This window comes from Scyliorhinus torazame, chromosome 10, assembly GCF_047496885.1.
Source record: "Scyliorhinus torazame isolate Kashiwa2021f chromosome 10, sScyTor2.1, whole genome shotgun sequence".
NCBI lineage: Eukaryota > Metazoa > Chordata > Chondrichthyes > Carcharhiniformes > Scyliorhinidae > Scyliorhinus > Scyliorhinus torazame.
In genome coordinates, this window is record NC_092716.1 from 227,710,546 (window position 1) to 227,729,225 (window position 18,680).

At 46.6% G+C, this 18,680-nt stretch overlaps 1 protein-coding gene and 1 long non-coding RNA gene across 6 annotated transcripts in view; one reads left to right on the forward strand and one right to left on the reverse strand.

Annotated features, from left to right (window-relative positions):
• LOC140384639 (uncharacterized) overlaps positions 1–18,680 on the forward strand; it is a 363,618-nt gene that overhangs the window by 324,075 nt on the left and 20,863 nt on the right. The window lies entirely within an intron of this gene.
• The window catches only part of sbf2 (SET binding factor 2), an 857,151-nt gene that overhangs the window by 42,642 nt on the left and 795,829 nt on the right, over positions 1–18,680 (reverse strand). For both annotated transcript variants that reach the window (XM_072466526.1, XM_072466525.1), the window contains 3 exons: positions 3,868–4,049; positions 3,043–3,219; positions 2,185–2,286 (listed from right to left, as the gene is read on the reverse strand). In XM_072466526.1, coding sequence (XP_072322627.1) covers positions 2,185–2,286; positions 3,043–3,219; positions 3,868–4,049 — 461 coding nt within the window. The remainder of the gene's footprint in view (positions 1–2,184; positions 2,287–3,042; positions 3,220–3,867; positions 4,050–18,680) is intronic.

An 18,680-nucleotide genomic window follows, 5' to 3' on the forward strand; every position in this document is an offset into this window, starting at 1 on the left:
AACCAAACTTCCTCAACAGCTCCGATTTCCTCCCCACACTAGCAAGAGGGTCTGAAACGTATAGCAACAAGTCGTCCGCATAAAGGACGCACTATGTTCCTTACTCCCCCTCTCTCTACCCTTCTACCTGCCTGACGATCTAAGTGAAATGGCCAATGGCTCAATCGCCAGCATGGACAGTGGGCATCCTTGCCTTGTGCCCGGTGCAACCGGAAGTAGCCTGAACACAGTGTTTGCTTGGACACTAGCCGTGTGGACACTATACAGCAGTCTCACCCAGGAGACAAATGTTGGCCCAACCAAACCACTCCAAAATCTCGAAGAGGTATCTTCACTCCACCCGATCAAATGTCCTTTTCACATCCACTGAGAAGATTAGCTCTGGAAGAGTCCCCAAGGAGGGGCAACAGAACCACATTCAAAAGTCTCCTTATATTGGCCAACAACGGTCGGCCCTTGACCAATCCCGTCTGGTCCTCAGAGATCACCTCCGTCAATCACCCATCCACACATGTCTGCAGCACCTCAGCTAGTATCTTTGCATCGGTATTCAAGTGAGATAGGCCTGAAAGATCCACACTCCAAGGGATCTTTGTCCTTCGGGGTCAAAGAGATTGACTGATGCCTGTGCCACCGTGGCCAGCAACACCCCCCCCAAGACAATGAGTCATTAAAGATCCCCAATAAGTATGGCGCCAACAAGGCCGCAAACGGTTTATATAATTCCACTGGGAAACCATCCGGCCCTGGTGCCTTCCCCGACTACATGGAATAAATATAGTCCATAATCTCCTCCAACCCCAGTGGTGCCGCCAGCCACTGCCTCCTCTCCCTACCCACTACCGAGAAGTCCAACCCATCCAAAAACTGCTCCATCCCCAAATAATCCTCTGGAGTCTCAGATTTGTGCAGCCCCAGTATAAAGCCTCAAATGTCCGTTAATCCTACCTGGAGCAGTAACCAGCCCTCCTCCCTCATCCTTAACTGGGCTATCTGCCGGGCGGCCACCTGTTGCCTCAACTGGTGAGCCAATAACTGTCTGGCCTTCTCACTGTACTCACAAAATGCGCCTCACGAGCGACAAAGTTGGCTCATCGCCTTCCCCATCGATTCAAGCTCAAACTCCATCTGCAGCTTCTTCCTGTCCACGAACAACTCCGCCGTGGAGTATTGCCAGTCCACTTCCAAAATCTGCCTTTCCACCCTTGCAATCCTATCCCCCTGGGCCTTATACAAAATTATCTCTCCCCTGACAACCACCTTCAACGCTACCCAGAACATGTGGAGGGTGAAACCTCCTTGTTCTTGTTGAATCCCAAATAATCCCTGATGGCCTAAGCCACCCTTTCCCCACAGCACTAAACTGGAAATTTGGATTACCAATATAATGATATTACAGCTAGTCCAGAGGAATTACCACTACACTACTGTCTTCCCTTTATTGCAAGGGGGATGGGATATAAAGGTGAGGAGGTCTTGCTACAACTGTACAGCACGTTAGTGTGATTATGTCCAGAATAGTTCATGCAGTTTTGGTCTCCTTACTGAAATAAAGATACTTCCATTGAAACAGTTCAGAGAAGGTTCACTCATTTGACTCCTGGGATGAAGGGGTTCTCTTATTAGGAAAGGAAATGTTGAGGAGGTTGGGCTGATACTCATTGGAATTTAGAAGAATGAAAGGTGATGCTGGTTATACATACAAGATTTGGAGAGGACTGAATAGGGTAGATCTTGAAAGGGCATTTCCCCTTGTGGGGGAATCTAGAACTTCATGGAGATGAGAAGGGATTTTCTCTCAGAGAATTGTTAATCTTTGGAATTCCCTACCCCAGGAAGCAGTGGGGGCTGGGTCACTGAATATATTCGAGGCTGAGTCAGACAGATTTTTGATCGACATGGGACTCAACAGTTATCATGGAGCAGGAAGGAAAGCGGAGTTAAGGCAACAATCAAATCAGCCATGATCATATTAAATGGCAGAATTGGCTCGAGGGTCCAAATGGCCTTCTGCTCCGATATTTTATAATCCAACTGCTAGAAAATCTGGTTAGTTGATTTTAAAAACACAATTCTGCTGGAGTGTTTTCCAAATTTTAAGCACAAAACTGGAGCAGGTTCAATTTGTGCCATCGTGAAAAGCATAAAAGCGAAGAAATTTTGATGGTAATTTTATAAAATTACCTGTGTTGTAATGTCCATGCCATCTTCCAAGCTTACCATTACTGAGGAACCACTCTCGAGCAGCTCTGCCATCACCACAGCCAGTTGCAATATTCTGTGTATCTGAGGAAGCAAAATTAAATTAAATCTGCTGTGTAGTGGCATTTCAATGTAGCAACTGCACTTTAGCCTGCATGTTTTAATCGTATTGTGAATACATTTCTTGTGAGATGCTCTCACTTTGTTAGCTTAAATTAGTCCCACCATCTTAATGGTTTTATATAGCTCAAAATTCTCTTGCCTTATAAAAGGTACTGCTGGATGGTTACAGTAAAAGCGGAACTAGAATAGAAATACCACCCAGCCAGCATTGCAAATTACTGACACCTTAATGAACACATTCCAATTAATTGAGAAAGACAATAGAAAAAAAGTACACTTCCAGGCATAAATGTGAACTATTCAGATGGTATGTTCATACATTAAGTAATACATTTGCTATTTTCAATGAACAATAACGCCCAGCTGTTAGACAAAGATGAACACCTCAATTTTGGCAAATATAAGCAGGTCCAGATTTTTGGTCATAATTTTAAAAAAGGGAATAATTTAAAAGCTAGTTATTTGCAGTGACTTGAAATAGTTTCTGCGATGATCAGGCATTATACCCTGTTGACATTTGTTCCAAAAGTACCGTGTCCTATTCTCTGAGAGGAAGGAAAGCCAAAAAGCTATGACATATTTTCTAAGTTAACACCATTCAGAAGAGTAGAATGTTTCATCAAAAACCACGCCAGTGTCCAGTGCTTAGCAATCAAGAAAAAATATATGGGTTGAACAATTCTGAGTAATCACCTAATGAATGAATGAATGAATTACCTGCAACAGCCATTCAGATTCTCCCAGTAACCTGTACAAAGTCATGTCCACATCACTAGGGATTGTGCTGGGTACGCATGCTCTCATTAGCTTTTTGAAACTGGCTTTCACCTGACGAATATCGCAGTAATCCACAGGTATCAACTCACAGTTAATTGCAAGGTCAGGTTTAAAGCCCTGAGGACAAAGACAGTGTTAGTGTTGCTAAAGGAAGTGAAACATAAAACTAGTTCAAATTTGCATAGATACATATTTAATCTTGTTAGCAGAGGATGGATAACCCTAGACAATTGCAGAGGAGAAGGATGAATGGAGTAAAATAGCACAAAAATAAAGACAAATCTTAGAATCTCTTAGGAGACCTTTTAATAATGGCACTCTATAACCAGTAAGCAGGTGTGAGAGTAGCCCAATGTGACGGGTATCGCAACTCCTTGTAGGACACCTTAGTGCCAGAGTATTATCGCAATTTTATAAATACCAGATTAGTGGGCTTTAATAGTTCCTTCACTTTTCTGTTTTATTTTCTACCTTTCTTAAAATGAAAATGCAGACAAATGCCCCTTTCCCAACACCAGTAAAAATGCATCTTAGTGTTTACAATTGAATGTAGAAATACCATGAATGCATATGTGTGATGAACGCAAAATGCAACTATGCTAATGTTGCATTAATTTCTATGTTTGCATATTTAGCTTTGCAGTTAACTTTGTAACAACAAAACAAGCAAGCATAATAGATACAACCAAACTAAGAAAATTAATTTCTGATAAATTCATAAGAAAATAAATAAGGTACATATATAGAATTCAGTTTCCATCTTACTCTCAGCTGAGATTTTTCCCCAAACAGGTACAGTGCTGCTTGGTGCTTTAGAAGTTGGTTCTGCAGAGAATTGTCATTGCCAGCAGTCACAGGGGATTCCTTTCCTGCTAATCTTGCTCCTACATCAGTGGCTGAAAACTGGGTGTTGAAGCGATTGCTTGAACGCAGGCTGGCCCACATACCTGAAGAGCAAATAAAAACTTAACTTTGAGACACACTAACTTCATATATGTGCATAAAATTAAATACATTTTCTTTGTGAAAGCAAGACTGCTCATGAGATATTGGCTAGGAAATTACTATTGTTGATTTTAGTGGAAGAAAACTCGATAAGATAAATCCCTATGTCTATTTTAAAGCAGGCACTAATACATTTATTTAAATAGCTTAACAACCCTGTTAAAATAGCAGGCAGTAGAACATCGTACCAATGCATTCAGCATTCATCTGCTCATAGTGGTTTCTAGTTCATTGTGAGTCAGTTTCCGACAACTGCAATAAAGCAATATCATAAAATGGGATGAAAATAATTATTTCTAAAGTTCTGGTATTGGATTTTCCAATGGACTGTGCAGACGTGAAATTGAAGAAGCAATGCTCATTTCCAATAGGAGAATTGGGAAAGAAATCTTCAGACCAAAGAAAATAATTTTGGGTTTGCTCAGAAATAAATAAATTGCTGCCCTTACCTACTGCAGCTAGTGAAACAAATATCAGAGATGCTTAAATAAATCTTATGTGAACAATGCCTGTTTTTTAATTCATGACTACAAACAAACGTATGACTATAGAATCATAGAATTATAGAATTCACAGTGCAGGAGTGACCATTTGGCCCACCGAGTCTACATCGTCCCTTGGAAAGAGCACCCTACTTAAGCCCACGCCTCCACCCTGCCCCAGTAACCCCATCTAACCTTTTGGACACTGAGGGGCAATTTAGCATGGCCAATCCACCTAACCTGCACATCTTTGGACTGTGGGAGGAAACCCACGGAGACACGGGGAGAAAGTGCAAACTCCACACAGTCACCTGAAGCCGGAATTGAACCTGGGACACTGGAGCTGTGAGGCAGCAGTGCTAACCACTGTGGCGCCCCATAAATAAATCATTGTTGATATAATCAAACCCCATCTCACCTGATGTCAGAAATAAACTAGTAGTTTTGATTACAATCTTACCCCCCAAAAAATTCGAAAGATTATGCATTTTTTGAAATAATTTTGAAAAATAAATTTACCTTTTCCTTACCCACTAACAGCTGTTTATGTGAGCAAAACATGCTTTAAAAATTCTCTCTGAAGCACTTGGATAGTTTCCAATTTAAAACCATTGGGAAGTTTTGGTCAAATTTCTAATATAGATATATTTCATTATCTTGCACTTGGATCTGGCAATCATCCTTAAATATTTAGTGATGCCAGCTGCTTCCCCAAGTTGTGGCGATTAAACATTTGTAACGGTCACTATATCAAGGAAGCCTTTCGTGACACTGATTTGTTTGTGTCATTCTGTTCAATTTGAAAAGTTTGATAAATTGTTGGCTATTGACTTGTATATGTGAGTAAACACTTTCGTTTGAGAGATGTCCGAGAGTTCAGTTTTTCTTGAAAGGATCTTGAATTGTATATCCAAGCCTGACGCTCTCCTAATTAGAATCCGATAGTGAAAGTGGAAGGCAGAGACATTCTGGTAGAAAACAGCCACTAAAAGATAAAGGAGTGTGAAGAGGGCTATACAGGCAGCATTAGATGATAGATGTTCCACTGAAGCCAGTTTAAAACCTTTAGCTCCATTATACTGGGAGAAGGTACAGAATTACTCAGTCAAAAACAAACTGGTAAGTGTAATAATACAAGGAGGCGTCACGTGGCGTAGTGATTAGCACTGAGACTACGGCGCTGAGGACCCGGGTTTGAATCCTGGCTCTGGATCATTGTCCGTGTGGAGTTTGCACATTCTCCCCGTGTCTGCGTGGGTTTCAGCCCCGCAAGCCAAAGATGTGCAGGTTAGGTGGGTTGGTCACGCTAAATTGCCCCTTAGTTCGAAAATTTTAAAAAGTGTAATAATACAAGGACACAATTTGTCTCTCAAGAGGTCAGTTTCCGCAGGTGTTAGGTCTCAAGGTTTGTTGCTCAATGTGGGACACTACTATTTGCTGTGGCTCCAATCTGTCTGCTGATAACAGTGAGGTGGAGAGATGGATGGCATACAGGAGCCATTAAAATAGCGGGGGTGGGGGGGGCAATTGACAGCTACACCCTAGATATCAGATCACTGATACCACTAATTGCAAACATACATACCGTTGTAATGATTGGATAGTTCAATTAAGCTGATTGGTTAATTATTCTCATATACAATGCATTATGTAACCTTAATCAATAATTCTGTTGAGCCATAGATAACGAGTAATAAATGATTGGAATATGCTATTTTCTTGTAATCGAATCTTGAAGTATAACTGCCCTGTACTATCATTAAATCTGGACTTCTCTAGTGCCCCACTTGGAATGCCAGAGGCCCTTGCTATAGCTTGAATAAACTGGATCCTTTACTCCAAGAGTCTGGTTTCTCATGAGTGAAGCGCACTAAGGTCGAATAGCTTTAATTTTCTCCGCAGTGTTTTTCAAGAATCTGGTTTATATAGTGTTAACCTTTATTGTTAGATATTTTGAAGTGAATAATAAAGTTTGTAAATCTATTATCCTTCTTAATATGGTTCTTCCACTGACTATGAATAGTTCTTATATGTTGCCGAAGCCGCAATCTAAGAGAACCTTTACTCTTCTGCCTCATGATTATGTGTAAGCATATATTACAGCAAAATAACAGGAATAAAGGGACAATTGTTGTCTATACAATTCCTGTGGCATTACCTAGATATTGGACAATTAAGGGCATATTTTGGGGTGTTAAATGTTTAGGTTAATTTAAAGGAGTGATCTATAGTGCCAAGTCTGAGGAAAGTATGCAGCTAAGGATTAACACCTCATCCTAAAAAAAATGAATTTATGGTACAGCTTATTCTGAAATAATTTAAGAAAAAATAAGTTACTGTTGTAACCTTCAGAAAGGCACATTTCAAACTGTTTCACTGAATCATGCTTATTCATGCTGGGATTTCACAAGTGCACACACTTCAACTGCGACATCCGAGGAACTGCCCCCAGAGATGTAATTTTTAATTGATAAGCTGACACTGGTAGACCGGGGAAGAATATCAAGTCGCACCCGTTGATTTTTAGAGAGGTTAAAACTTGATGGTGAAAATGGTGGAAGATATTCAAAAAACACAAAAGCTGAATCATACTATTTAAAAAAACACCGAATTCTTGGAAAGTGGATATCACGGGCAGTTATTTCCTATCCCTCGTTGTCCTGACGTGGTGGTTTTTGTTGAACAGCTGCAGCTGTTTGATACAATTGAGTGGTTTGCTCATCTATTTCAGATGGCAAATGAAGTACATTGGTGTGGGTCTGGAGTCACATGTATGCCAGATTAGGCAAGGAAATCAGGTTCCTCTCTCTAAATTAAAGCCAGTTGAGGTTTTAATGAATGTGTCAGATTCATGGTCACTGTAATTGATACCCCAGCTTTTTGTTTTTAGATTTAAATTTTAAAACAGATTTCAAATCACCTTCTCAAGGTTATTAGTTCAGGCCTCTAGATTACGAGCTCAGTGGCAGAACCACTAGGGGCTAGTATTAGCATGACAGAGTCAATACTTGGAACACAGTATTTGCCACCCAATTATATTGGCTACATCATAGTTTAGTGCAACAGTCAGAAATTATTTGTTTTACATTGCTTGAGATTCTGGCTAAGGATAATAAATACTTCTGCAAATGCTTTAATTTGCTTCTTTTGCTGCTTGACAATATTTTGGGATCCTCTAAATCAAAATTTACTGAAGGGTATAATACCAATTTCCAAAGTCAAGAAAGATCATGTGATAAAATTAAAAGCTAGAATAAACTAAAGAGAACACCCTGTTGGATCCCTTCATATGCCAGCAATCTGCCTCGATACATCCCTGGAACATAAGGATCTGGGTGAGTGAAGGCATTGGGTGGAATCTTGTTGAGGCATTGGTGTCAGTTAGAGAGCTGGTGAGAGATGCGTGCTTCCTCTTTTCGGGAAGGTTTGCCAAACAACAAGTCAATGAGACAGTGGTAAGGCCAGTGGCTGGCCTTCCCCTGGAATCAAGATCCTGGGGTCAAAATCTCGCCGACCGAGAGCCAGGGTTGCCAACTCTGGCTGGGCATATTCTGGGAGATGTCAACAGAAGAGACGTCACAGAATCACAGTAGCATGGCATAAGGGGGTGAACCCATCGGGAGTGGAGTGGGGGAGAGTGATGACGTGCAAAGACTAAAGCACCGGACAATACTGGGAGGGCATGCTTTCTTTGACGTATATAAACAAAGCAAAGTACCTTGTATCCTTGTTAAAATTTGTCTAGTGTTGGCCCTGCTGTGCCAGGATATCTGCTGGAACTATGATCAGGTGCCCTTTAAAGCAGCCACTGCAGAATCTTCGCCCCTCTGGCTGAGATCCCAATCTTTCCTCTTACCACCTACCCCGCAATGCTTGCTTCCTCCTGATGGTTACATTAACAGATTTGCGCACTCCATCCTTAAGACAATAGCCTAGAGCTTCATGCCAGTTTCGTGCAGATGTGCTGATTCCCCTACCAGCTCATATTGCACTCACCTCCGCGTTGGTGGGGGAAACAAGGCAGGGCAGCAAACAACGACATCCATGTGCTAAGTACACGTGTGTGGCTGCGACGTAATATGTTAATGTCATCACACCAGCTGCATTCAGTGCGAGAGCTCTGCCTAGCCTGCGTGTGAAATGCTGTTCAGTTAAATGGACTCTATGGCTGCTGGAATGGGAATCAATCGATTAATGGGCAATCCTCACATTTAAAAATCTGCTGGACTGCTTTTAATAGCCATCAGGACATTGGGGGCCAATTCTGAGCATCTTCTGGCCATTTGGATGGGTTGGCAATGCTACTGACAGCTGCGGGCCAATCAGAGACTGGTAGCTATTGTGCTCAACAACACCGCAGGTGAGGTGCTGGCTGCTGCAGAAACAATAGACTGGAATCCCAGGATCACGGACCATCACGGGTGACAGGTAAGTATTCTGGAGGGAGGGATGTCTCATGGGGTGAGAGTCATGGGGACCAGGGTGTAGGGGGTCGGCAGCCAAAGCAGGGAATTGGCACTTAGTGGTACCCCCACTACGGGTGGTGTGGGCAGAGTTGAGAATGAGTACCTCAACTTTAGTGGCGTTGGGAAGGTTGCCAGGTAATACTACTAAGCAGGCTGGTGTTGTAACAATTGCTGGGGCTGAGTTTCCAGGTTGATGCAGCATATTTACAGAGGTGCCAAGTCTATAGCGTAAGAGTCCTTCCTGTTTATCTCCTTTGTTCACATTTCTTTTGTTATTTAGGTCTCTAGACCCATAATCGGAATGTGCCTTTATGCAGAAGACTCTAGGTTGAAGCAACCTGCTCGTCAGGACACTGTATTTCCAGGTTTTGAAAAGGAGAAGTCAGGCTCCTCAGCATTGAGTGAGCCAGGCTTTGAGGCAGTCAGATCGGTTGGTTGGCTGGGACAGTGTTCTGCCTGACAACGGTCAGTGATTGATTCCTGTGTGACACTTTGAGAGAACTGGGTAGAAGAGTTTCGACCTTGGACCTCTTTCTCCTGCTTACTGAAGTGAAAGAACCGCTTTATTGTTCTGAAAGCAGAGTGTGCCCGGCACATCCTTTGCTGTGAACTTGGAACAATGCTGAATCTGTAGAGAAGGTAGGCAACCTGGTCAGAGAAAACCACTTCAAGCCTAGAAGGAAGAAATATCACAAAGCTGTACTTCCTAAAGACACTGACTAGAAGTTATCCCGGTGTATCAAAGATCCTTATCCGTTTAATTTTATTAATCTTGTCTTTCCCTTTCCCCTCTGTGTTGTTTGTCTGTGTGTGTGTGTGTGTGTGTGTGTGTGTGTGTGTGTGTGTGTCTCTCTATTATATATGGTGTGGGGGTAGTTAGGAAGCGGGGGTTTAGGAAAGGAGTATTAAATAGTCAGTTACATTTTCTGTCCATTTAATAAAAGGTTACTTGTGTTAAAGTTATAAACCTGCTAGTGACTGCTGTTTATTGGGCTCAGCCAAGGACATTGGTTGGGTATTTTAAATGAAATCTAATTTTTCCTGTGTTGCGACTCTGGGTCAAGTGGAGCTAGAATTGACCGCGCACTAGCCCAGGGTGTTGTGAAAATAACAATATTTGAGGAAAGTTGCTTGGTTCTGAATATATTAAATATATATTAAATATATTAAAAACTGTGTTCTAATATGATAAAAATATTTTGTGTATATGATGTAACACAATTATGGACAGATTTATTGATGTAAAGTTCTTGGATTGGCTTATATTCAGTTTTGGTTTTAAGAAAAGGAAAGTCTGTCACTAGGACTATAAAGAGAAACTCATATTAATGAGATGCAGAATACCTTTAGCCTCTGACTTGAAACAATATCAGCAATTACACTTAAAAAGCAATGTCTTTAAAAACACCACAGTCTGAATTTTTCATATGGCAGGTTCTGGCCTCCCACCATCTGAACAGTCGGTGGGGAACACAGCCCAAAGTGCCCTGCAACCATTTTTTAAAATATAATATATTTTATTAAAGTTTTCAAACAGAATTTTTCCACTTTACAAATCAACATAAAAATAACACAACAGCTGATAAATAACATTATTTAAATAAAATAGTGAGCTAACAAAGTGACAACAAAAAAAATGTTTTTTTGTGCTCCCCCCCCCCCCCGCCCCGGGCTGCTGACCATCTATTTTCCCTTAACGTTCCGCGAGATAGTCAAGGAACGATTGCCACCGCCTGGAGAACCCCTGAGCCGATCCTCTCAGCGCAAATTTCATTCGTTCCAGTTTTATGAACCCTGCCATATCTTTTATCCAGGCCTCCACGCCGGGGGGTTTCGCTTCCTTCCACATAAGTAGGATCCTTCGCCGGGCTATCAGGGATGCAAAGGCCAGAATATAGGCCTCTTTCGCCTCCTGCATTCCCGGCTCTTCCGCTACCCCAAATATAGCTAACCCCCAGCCTGGCTTGACCCGGACCTTCACCACCTTTGAGATCACCTTTGCCTCTCCCCTCCAGTACTCATCCAGTGCCGGACACGACCAGAACATGTGTGTGTGGTTCGCCGGGCTTCCCAAGCACCTCCCGCACCTGTCCTCCACTCCGAAGAAACTGCTCAGTCTTGCTCCCGTCATATGTGCTCTGTGTAGAACCTTGAATTGTATCAGGCTAAGCCTGGCACATGAGGACGAGGAATTTACCCTACTTAGGGCATCAGCCCACAGCCCCTCCTCAATCTCCTCCCCCAGCTCATCTTCCCATTTTCCCTTCAGCTCCTCTACCAGCGCCTCCCCCTCGTCTCTCATCTCCTGATATATTTCGGACACTTTGCCCTCCCCGACCCATACCCCGGAAATCACTCTATCCTGGATCCCCTGTGTCGGGAGCAGCGGAAATTCCCTCACCTGTTGCCTCGTAAACGCTCTCACTTGCATGTATCTAAAGATATTCCCCGGGGGGGCAACTCATACTTTTCCTCCAGCGCTCCCAGGCTCGCGAACGTCCCGTCAATAAACAAGTCTCTCAATCTGCTAATTCCTGCCCGATGCCAGCTCTGGAACCCTCCGTCCATCCTTCCTGGGACAAACCTATGGTTGTTCCTGATCGGGGACCACACAGAGGCACCCGTCACCCCCCTGTGTCGCCTCCATTGCCCCCAGATCCTTAAGGTTGCCACCACCACTGGGTTTGTGGTATACCTTTTCGGGGAGAGCGGCAGCGGCGCCGTCACCAGCGCCTTTAGGCTCGTTCCCTTACAGGACGCCATCTCCATCCTCTTCCACGCCGCCCCCTCTCCCTCCCTCATCCACTTACAAACCATCGCCACATTGGCGGCCCAGTAGAAGTCGTCCAGATTCGGCAACGCCAGTCCCCCTCTGTCCCTGCTGCGCTGCAGGAACCCCCTCCTTACCCACGGGGTCTCCCCTGCCCACACAAAACTCATAACGCTCCTGCCTATTTTTTTGAAAAAGGCCTTTGTGATCAGAATGGGGAGACATTGAAACACAAAAATAAACCTTGGGAGGACCATCATTTTTACCGTCTGTACTCTGCCTGCCAGTGAGAGTGGCAGCATATCCCACCTCTTGAAATTCTCCTCCATCTGCTCCACCAGCCGCGTCAGATTGAGTTTGTGCAGAGTTCCCCAGCTCCTAGCTACCTGAATCCCCAAATATCGGAAGCTCCTTTCCACTCTACTTAACGGCAGGGCGTCTATTCCTCTTCCCTGATCCCCAGGGTGTATTACGAAAAGCTCACTCTTCCCCATATTTAGCCTATATCCCGAAAAATCGCCAAACTCCCTCAATATCTGCATAACCTCTGTCATCCCCTCTACAGGATCCGCCACATATAGCAGTAGGTCATCTGCGTAGAGTGACACTCGATGTTCCTCTCCCCCTCTAATCACCCCCCTCCATTTCTTAGAGTCTCTCAACGCTATGGCCAGTGGTTCAACTGCCAACGCGAACAGTAATGGGGACAGGGGGCACCCCTGCCTTGTTCCCCTATATAACCGAAAATACTCCGATCTTTGCCGATTTGTGACTACACTTGCCACTGGGGCCCCATATAGGAGTCTGACCCAACTGACAAACCCCTCCCCGAACCCGAACCTCCTCAACACCTCCCATAGATACTCCCACTCTACCCTATCGAATGCCTTCTCTGCATCCGTCGCCACCACTATTTCTGCCTCCCCCTCCGCTGGGGGCACCATTATCACCCCCAACAGCCGTCGCACGTTGACATTCAGTTGTCTCCCCTTTACAAACCCTGTCTGGTCTTCATGCACCACCCCTGGGACACAATCCTCGATCCTCGTCGCCAGCATTTTTGCCAGCAGCTTGGCGTCTACATTCAGGAGTGAGATAGGCCTATATGACCCGCATTGCAGCGGATCTTTGTCCCGCTTCAGGATTAGTGATATCGTCGCCTCCGACATTGTCGGGGGTAGAGTCCCTCCTTCTCTGGCCTTGTTAAAGGTTCTCGCCAGCAACGGGGCCAACAAGTCCACATATTTCCTGTAAAGTTCCACCGGGAACCCGTCTGGTCCCGGGGCCTTCCCTGCCTGCATGTTCCCCAGCCCTTTAGTCACCTCATCCACCTCAATTGGCGCCCCCAGACCTGCCACCTCCTGCTCCTCCACCCTCGGGAACCTTAGTTCATCCAGAAACTGTTGCAGTCTCTCTTTTCCCTCCGGGGGTTGGGACCTCTCATTAAAGGTCTTAAACACCTCATTTACCTTCCCTGCTCTCCGCTCCGTAGTTCCCGTTTCATCCCTGACTCCCCCAATTTCCCTCGCCGCTATCCTCTTGCGAAGTTGGTGGGCCAGCAGCCGGCTCGCCTTTTTCCCATATTCGTGTCTCATCCCCTGTGCCTTCCTCCACTGTGCCTCTGCCTTTCCTGTGGTCAGCAGGTCAAACTCCATCTGAAGTCTTCGCCTCTCTCTATATAGTCCTTCGTCCGGGGCCTCCGCATATCTTTTATCCACCCTCAAAATCTCCCCCACTAATCTCTCCCTTTCTTTGCCCTCTTTTTTCTCCTTGTAAGCCCTAATGGAGATCAACTCTCCCCTAACCACCGCCTTCAGCGCTTCCCATACTACCCCCACCTGGATCTCACTATCATCATGGGCCTCCAGGTACCTCTCAATACACCCCCACACCCTTCCACAGACCCCCTCATCCGCCAATAATCCCACATCCAGTCGCCAGAGTGGGTGCTGCCCCCTCTCCTCTCCTAGTTCCAGAGCCACCCAGTGCGGGGCATGGTCTGAAACGGCTATGGCCGAATACTCCGTTCCTGCCACCTTCGAGATCAGTGCCCTGCTAAAAACAAAGAAATCTATTCGGGAGTATACCTTGTGGACATGGGAGAAAAAGGAGAACTCTTTGACCAACGGCCTAGCAAATCTCCATGGATCCACTCCCCCCATTTGCTCCATGAACCCCCTAAGCACCTTGGCCGCTGCCGGCCTTCTTCCGGTCCTGGATCTAGACCGATCTAGCCCTGGATCCAGCACAGTATTAACATTCCCCCCCCACCATTACCAGGCTTCCCAACTCCAGGTCCGGGATACGTCCCAGCATCCGCTTCATAAATCCCGCGTCATCCCAGTTCGGGGCATATACATTTACCAGCACGACCTCCTTTCCCTGCAATCTACCACTCACCATCACATATCTACCTCCGTTGTCCACCACTATATTCCTAGCCTCGAACGACACCCGTTTCCCCACCAATATCGCCACCCCCCTATTTTTCGCGTCCAACCCTGAGTGGAACACCTGTCCCACCCATCCTTTCCTTAACCTAACCTGATCTGCCACCTTCAGATGCGTCTCCTCAAGCATGACCACATCTGCCTTCAGTCTTTTTAAGTGCGCAAACACTCAGGCCCTCTTACTCGGCCCATTTAGGCCTCTCACATTCCACGTGATCAGCCGGATTGGGGGGCAACCCCCCCCGGCCCGGCCGACTAGCCAACCCCTGTTCCAGGCCACCCCCCGGTCCGGGTCCCGCGCACCCACCCATCCCCCAGGCGGCGCCCTACCGTCCCGACCACCTCTTCTCTTGCCAGCTCCCACTCGCTCCCAGCAGCAGCAACCCAGTTGATCCCCCCCCCCCCACCCCGCTAGATCCCCATCTAGCATGGTTACTCCCCCCATGATGCTTCCGAAAGTCAGCTAACTCTAACTGACCCCGGCTTTCCCCGTTCTCTCCTTGACCCCCGTGCGTGGAACTCTCTTCCTTCCTGCGCCTAACTTCCCGCCATCATCTCCCTAGCACGGGAAAAGCCCCGCGCTTTCCTGGATCGGCCCCGCCCCCTATGGTGCAGCTCCCCCATTCCCATCCCCCCTCTCAGTCCCTTTATCCATGCGGCCCACATTTCTCAGTGTCTCCCCATCAAGAGGAGAGAAATCCCCATCTATCGTCTCGATACTATGAACCTCCCATTCCCCAATTTACATTTCTGTACATCAACCTCGTTGTCTCCCCCCCAACATCAGTCCCTCAGTTCTGGTCCAGTTTCTCTTCTTGGATGAAGGTCCATGCCTCATCCGACATTTCAAAGTAGTAGTGCTTGCCCTGGTGCGTGACCCACAATCGCGCCGGATGCAGCATCTCAAATTTTATTTTCTTCCTGTGAAGCACCGCCTTGGCCCGATTAAAGCTCGTCCTCCTTCTCGCCACCTCCGCGCCCCAGTCCTGATGCACTCGTATCACCGCATTCTCCCACCTGCTACTCCGTACCTTCTTGGCCCAGCTCAAGACAGCCTCTCTGTCAGTGAAGCGGTGAAATCTCACCACCATCGCCCTTGGTAGTTCTCCAGCCTTTGGTCTTCTCACCAGGACCCGGTGAGCCCCTTCCACCTCCAGGGGGCCTCAGCTCCCATTAGCGTATGGAGCATCGTGCTCACATAAGCCCCCACGTCAGCTCCCTCCATTCCTTCGGGGAGACCCAGAATCCGGAGGTTCTTCCTCCTCGAGCTGTTCTCCAGGACTTCGAGCCTTTCAATACATCTCTTATATAGCGCCTCATGCGTCTCCATTTTTACCACTAGGCCCTGTATCTCATCCTCGTTTTCAGCTGCCTTTGCTTTCACCCCATGGAGCTCTATCGCCTGGGCCTTTTGTGCTTCTTTTAGCCCATCGATTGCCAATAACATCGGCGTCGGCACCTCCTTCTTTAGTTCCTCCACACACCGTCGGAGGAACTCCTGCTGGTCCGGGCCCCATGTCGTCTGGGTTCCATCCGCCGCCATCTTGCTTCTTCCTTCTCTTCTCTGCCGCTGCTCCAGAGGATCCTTCGCAATCTGGCCACTACCACCGGTCCTTTCCATACACACCCGGGGGGACACCTTCCTTCGTCACCCCACACTGGGTTTGGTCCGAAAAAATTTCCGTTGGGGCTCCCGAAAAGAGCCCAAAAGTCCGTTACAATGGGAGCAGCCGAAACGTGCGGCTTAGCAGTGCATCGCCGCAACCGGAAGTCGTCGCCCTGCACCCATTTAACGTTCAAATGAGTATTAAGTGGCTGCAGGTGGGTCTTACGCCTCTCACTCGGGAGGAAGTCCCGCCTTAGAGAGCTGCTGACCAACTCCAGATCCTGAAGCAACAAGAGCGGCAGTGGACTGAAGAGGAATTGTATGACGGCACCGGAGCCAAAGCACATTCAAGGGGTCCCAGGGCAGGAGGGTATGGAAGGATCAAGAGACAGGCTTGAGTGGAGGTAGAAGTGGAAAGTTGAACCGTGATGTCACAGCCTGCAGGTAAGGGATTGGCTGGTGACTGGTAAGTAGTTTTTATTTTATTTTCCCTCAGGTGTTATCGTGCGGGGCAGAGGTTGCTGAGTGAGTGCTTGCTGAGAAGGGGAGTGAATAACAGGTAAGCTCTTTCTTTCTTTTTTTTTATCTAGAGGGGATGGCAGGGAAGGTAGTGCAATGCTCCTCCTACAGAATGTTTGAGGTGAGGGACGCCGTCAGTGTCCCTGCTGATTTCATCTGTGGGAAGTGCACCCATCTCCAGCTCCTCAGAAACCACGTTAGGGAACTGGAGCTGGAGTTGGATGAACTTCGGAACATTCGGGAGGCAGAGTTGGTCATAGATAGAAGCTTCAGGGATGTAGTTACTCCGAAGAATAAAGATAGATGGGTGACGGTGAGAAGGGCTGGGAGGAAGCAGTCAGTACAGGGATCCCCTGTGGCCGTTCCCCTTAGTACCAAGTATACCGCTTTGGATACTGTTGGGTGGGACGACTTACCAGGGTTAAGCCATGGGGTACAGGTCTCTGGCACAGAGTCTATCCCTGTTGCTCAGATGGGAAGGGGGGAGAGGAGTAGAGCATTAGTCATTGGAGACTCCATAGTTAGGGGGATAGATAGGAGATTCTGTGGCAACGAGAGAGACTCACGGTTGGTGTGCTGCCTCCCAGGTGCCAGGGTGCGTGATGTCTCGGATCGTGTTTTCGAGATCCTTAAGGGGGAGGGGGAGCAGCCCCAAGTCGTGGTCCACATAGGTACCAACGACATAGGTAGGAAAAGGGATGGGGATGTAAGGCAGGAATTCAGGGAGCTAGGGTGGAAACTTAGATCTACGGCAAACAGAGTTATCTCTGGGTTGTTACCCGTGCCACGTGATAACAAGACGAGGAATAGGGAGAGAGAGGAGTTGAACACGTGGCTACAGGGATGGTGCAGGAGGGAGGGTTTCAGATTTCTGGATAATTGGGGCTCATTCTGGGGTCGGTGGGACCTCTTCAAATGGGATGGTCTACACCTGGACCAGAGGGGTACCAATATTCTGGGGGGGAAATTTGCGAATGCTCTTCAGGAGGGTTTAAACTAGTTCAGCAGGGGCTTGGGAACCTGAATTGTAGCTCCAGTATACAGGAGGTTAAGAGTAGTGAGGTCATGAGTAGGGTTTCAAAGTTGCAGGAGTGTACCGGCAGGCAGGAAAGTGGTTTAAAGTGTGTCTTCTTCAATGCCAGGAGCATCCGGAATAAGGTGGGTGAACTTGCGGCACGGGTTGGTACCTGGGACTTTGATGTTGTGGCCATTTTTGAGACATGGATAGAGCAGGGACAGGAATGGTTGTTGCAGATGCCGGGATTTAGATATTTCAGTAAGCTCAGGGAAGGTGGCAAAAGAGGGGGAGGGGTGGCATTGTTAGTCAAGGACAGTATTACGGTGGCAGAAAGGACGTTTGACGAGGACTCGTCTACTGAGGTAGGAGGGCTGAGGTTAGAAACAGGAAAGGAGAGGTCACCCTGTTAGGGGTTTTCTATAGGCCTCCGAAAAGTTCCAGAGATGTAGAGGAGAGGATTGCAAAGATGATTCTGGATAGGAGCGAAAGCAACAGGGTAGTTGTTATGGGGGACTTTAACTTTCCAAATATTGACTGGAAACGCTATAGTTCGAGTACATTAGATGGGTCCGTTTTTGTCCAATGTGTGCAGGAGGGTTTCCTGACACAGTATGCAGATAGGCCAATGAGAGGCGAGGATATATTGGATTTGGTACTGGGTAATGAACCAGGACAGGTGTTAGATTTGGAGGTAGGTGAGCACTTTGGTGAGTGACCACAATTCGATTGCGTTTACTTTAGTGATGTAAAGGGATAGATATATACCGCAGGGCAAGAGTTATATCTGGGGAAAAGGCAATTATGATGCGATGAGGCAAGACTTAGGATACATCGGATGGAGAGGAAAACTGCAGGGAATGGGCACAATGGAAATGTGGAGCTTGTTCAAGGAACAGCTACTGCATGTCCTTGATAAGTATGTACCTGTCAGGCAGGGAGGAAGGAGTCGAGTGAGGGAACCGTGGTTGACTAAAGCAGTCGAAACACTTGTCAAGAGGAAGAAGGAGACTTATGTAAAGATGAGACATGAAGGTTCAGTTAGGGCGCTCGAGAGTTACAAGTTAGCTAGGAAGGACCTAAAGAGAGAGCTAAGAAGAGCCAGAAGGGGACATGGGAAGTCTTTGGCAGGTAGGATCAAGGATAACCCTAAAGTTTTCTATAGATATGTCAGGAATAAAAGAATGACTAGGGTAAGAGTAGGGCCAGTCAAGGACAGTAGTGGGAAGTTGTGCTTGGAGTCCGAGGAGATAGGAGAGGTGCTA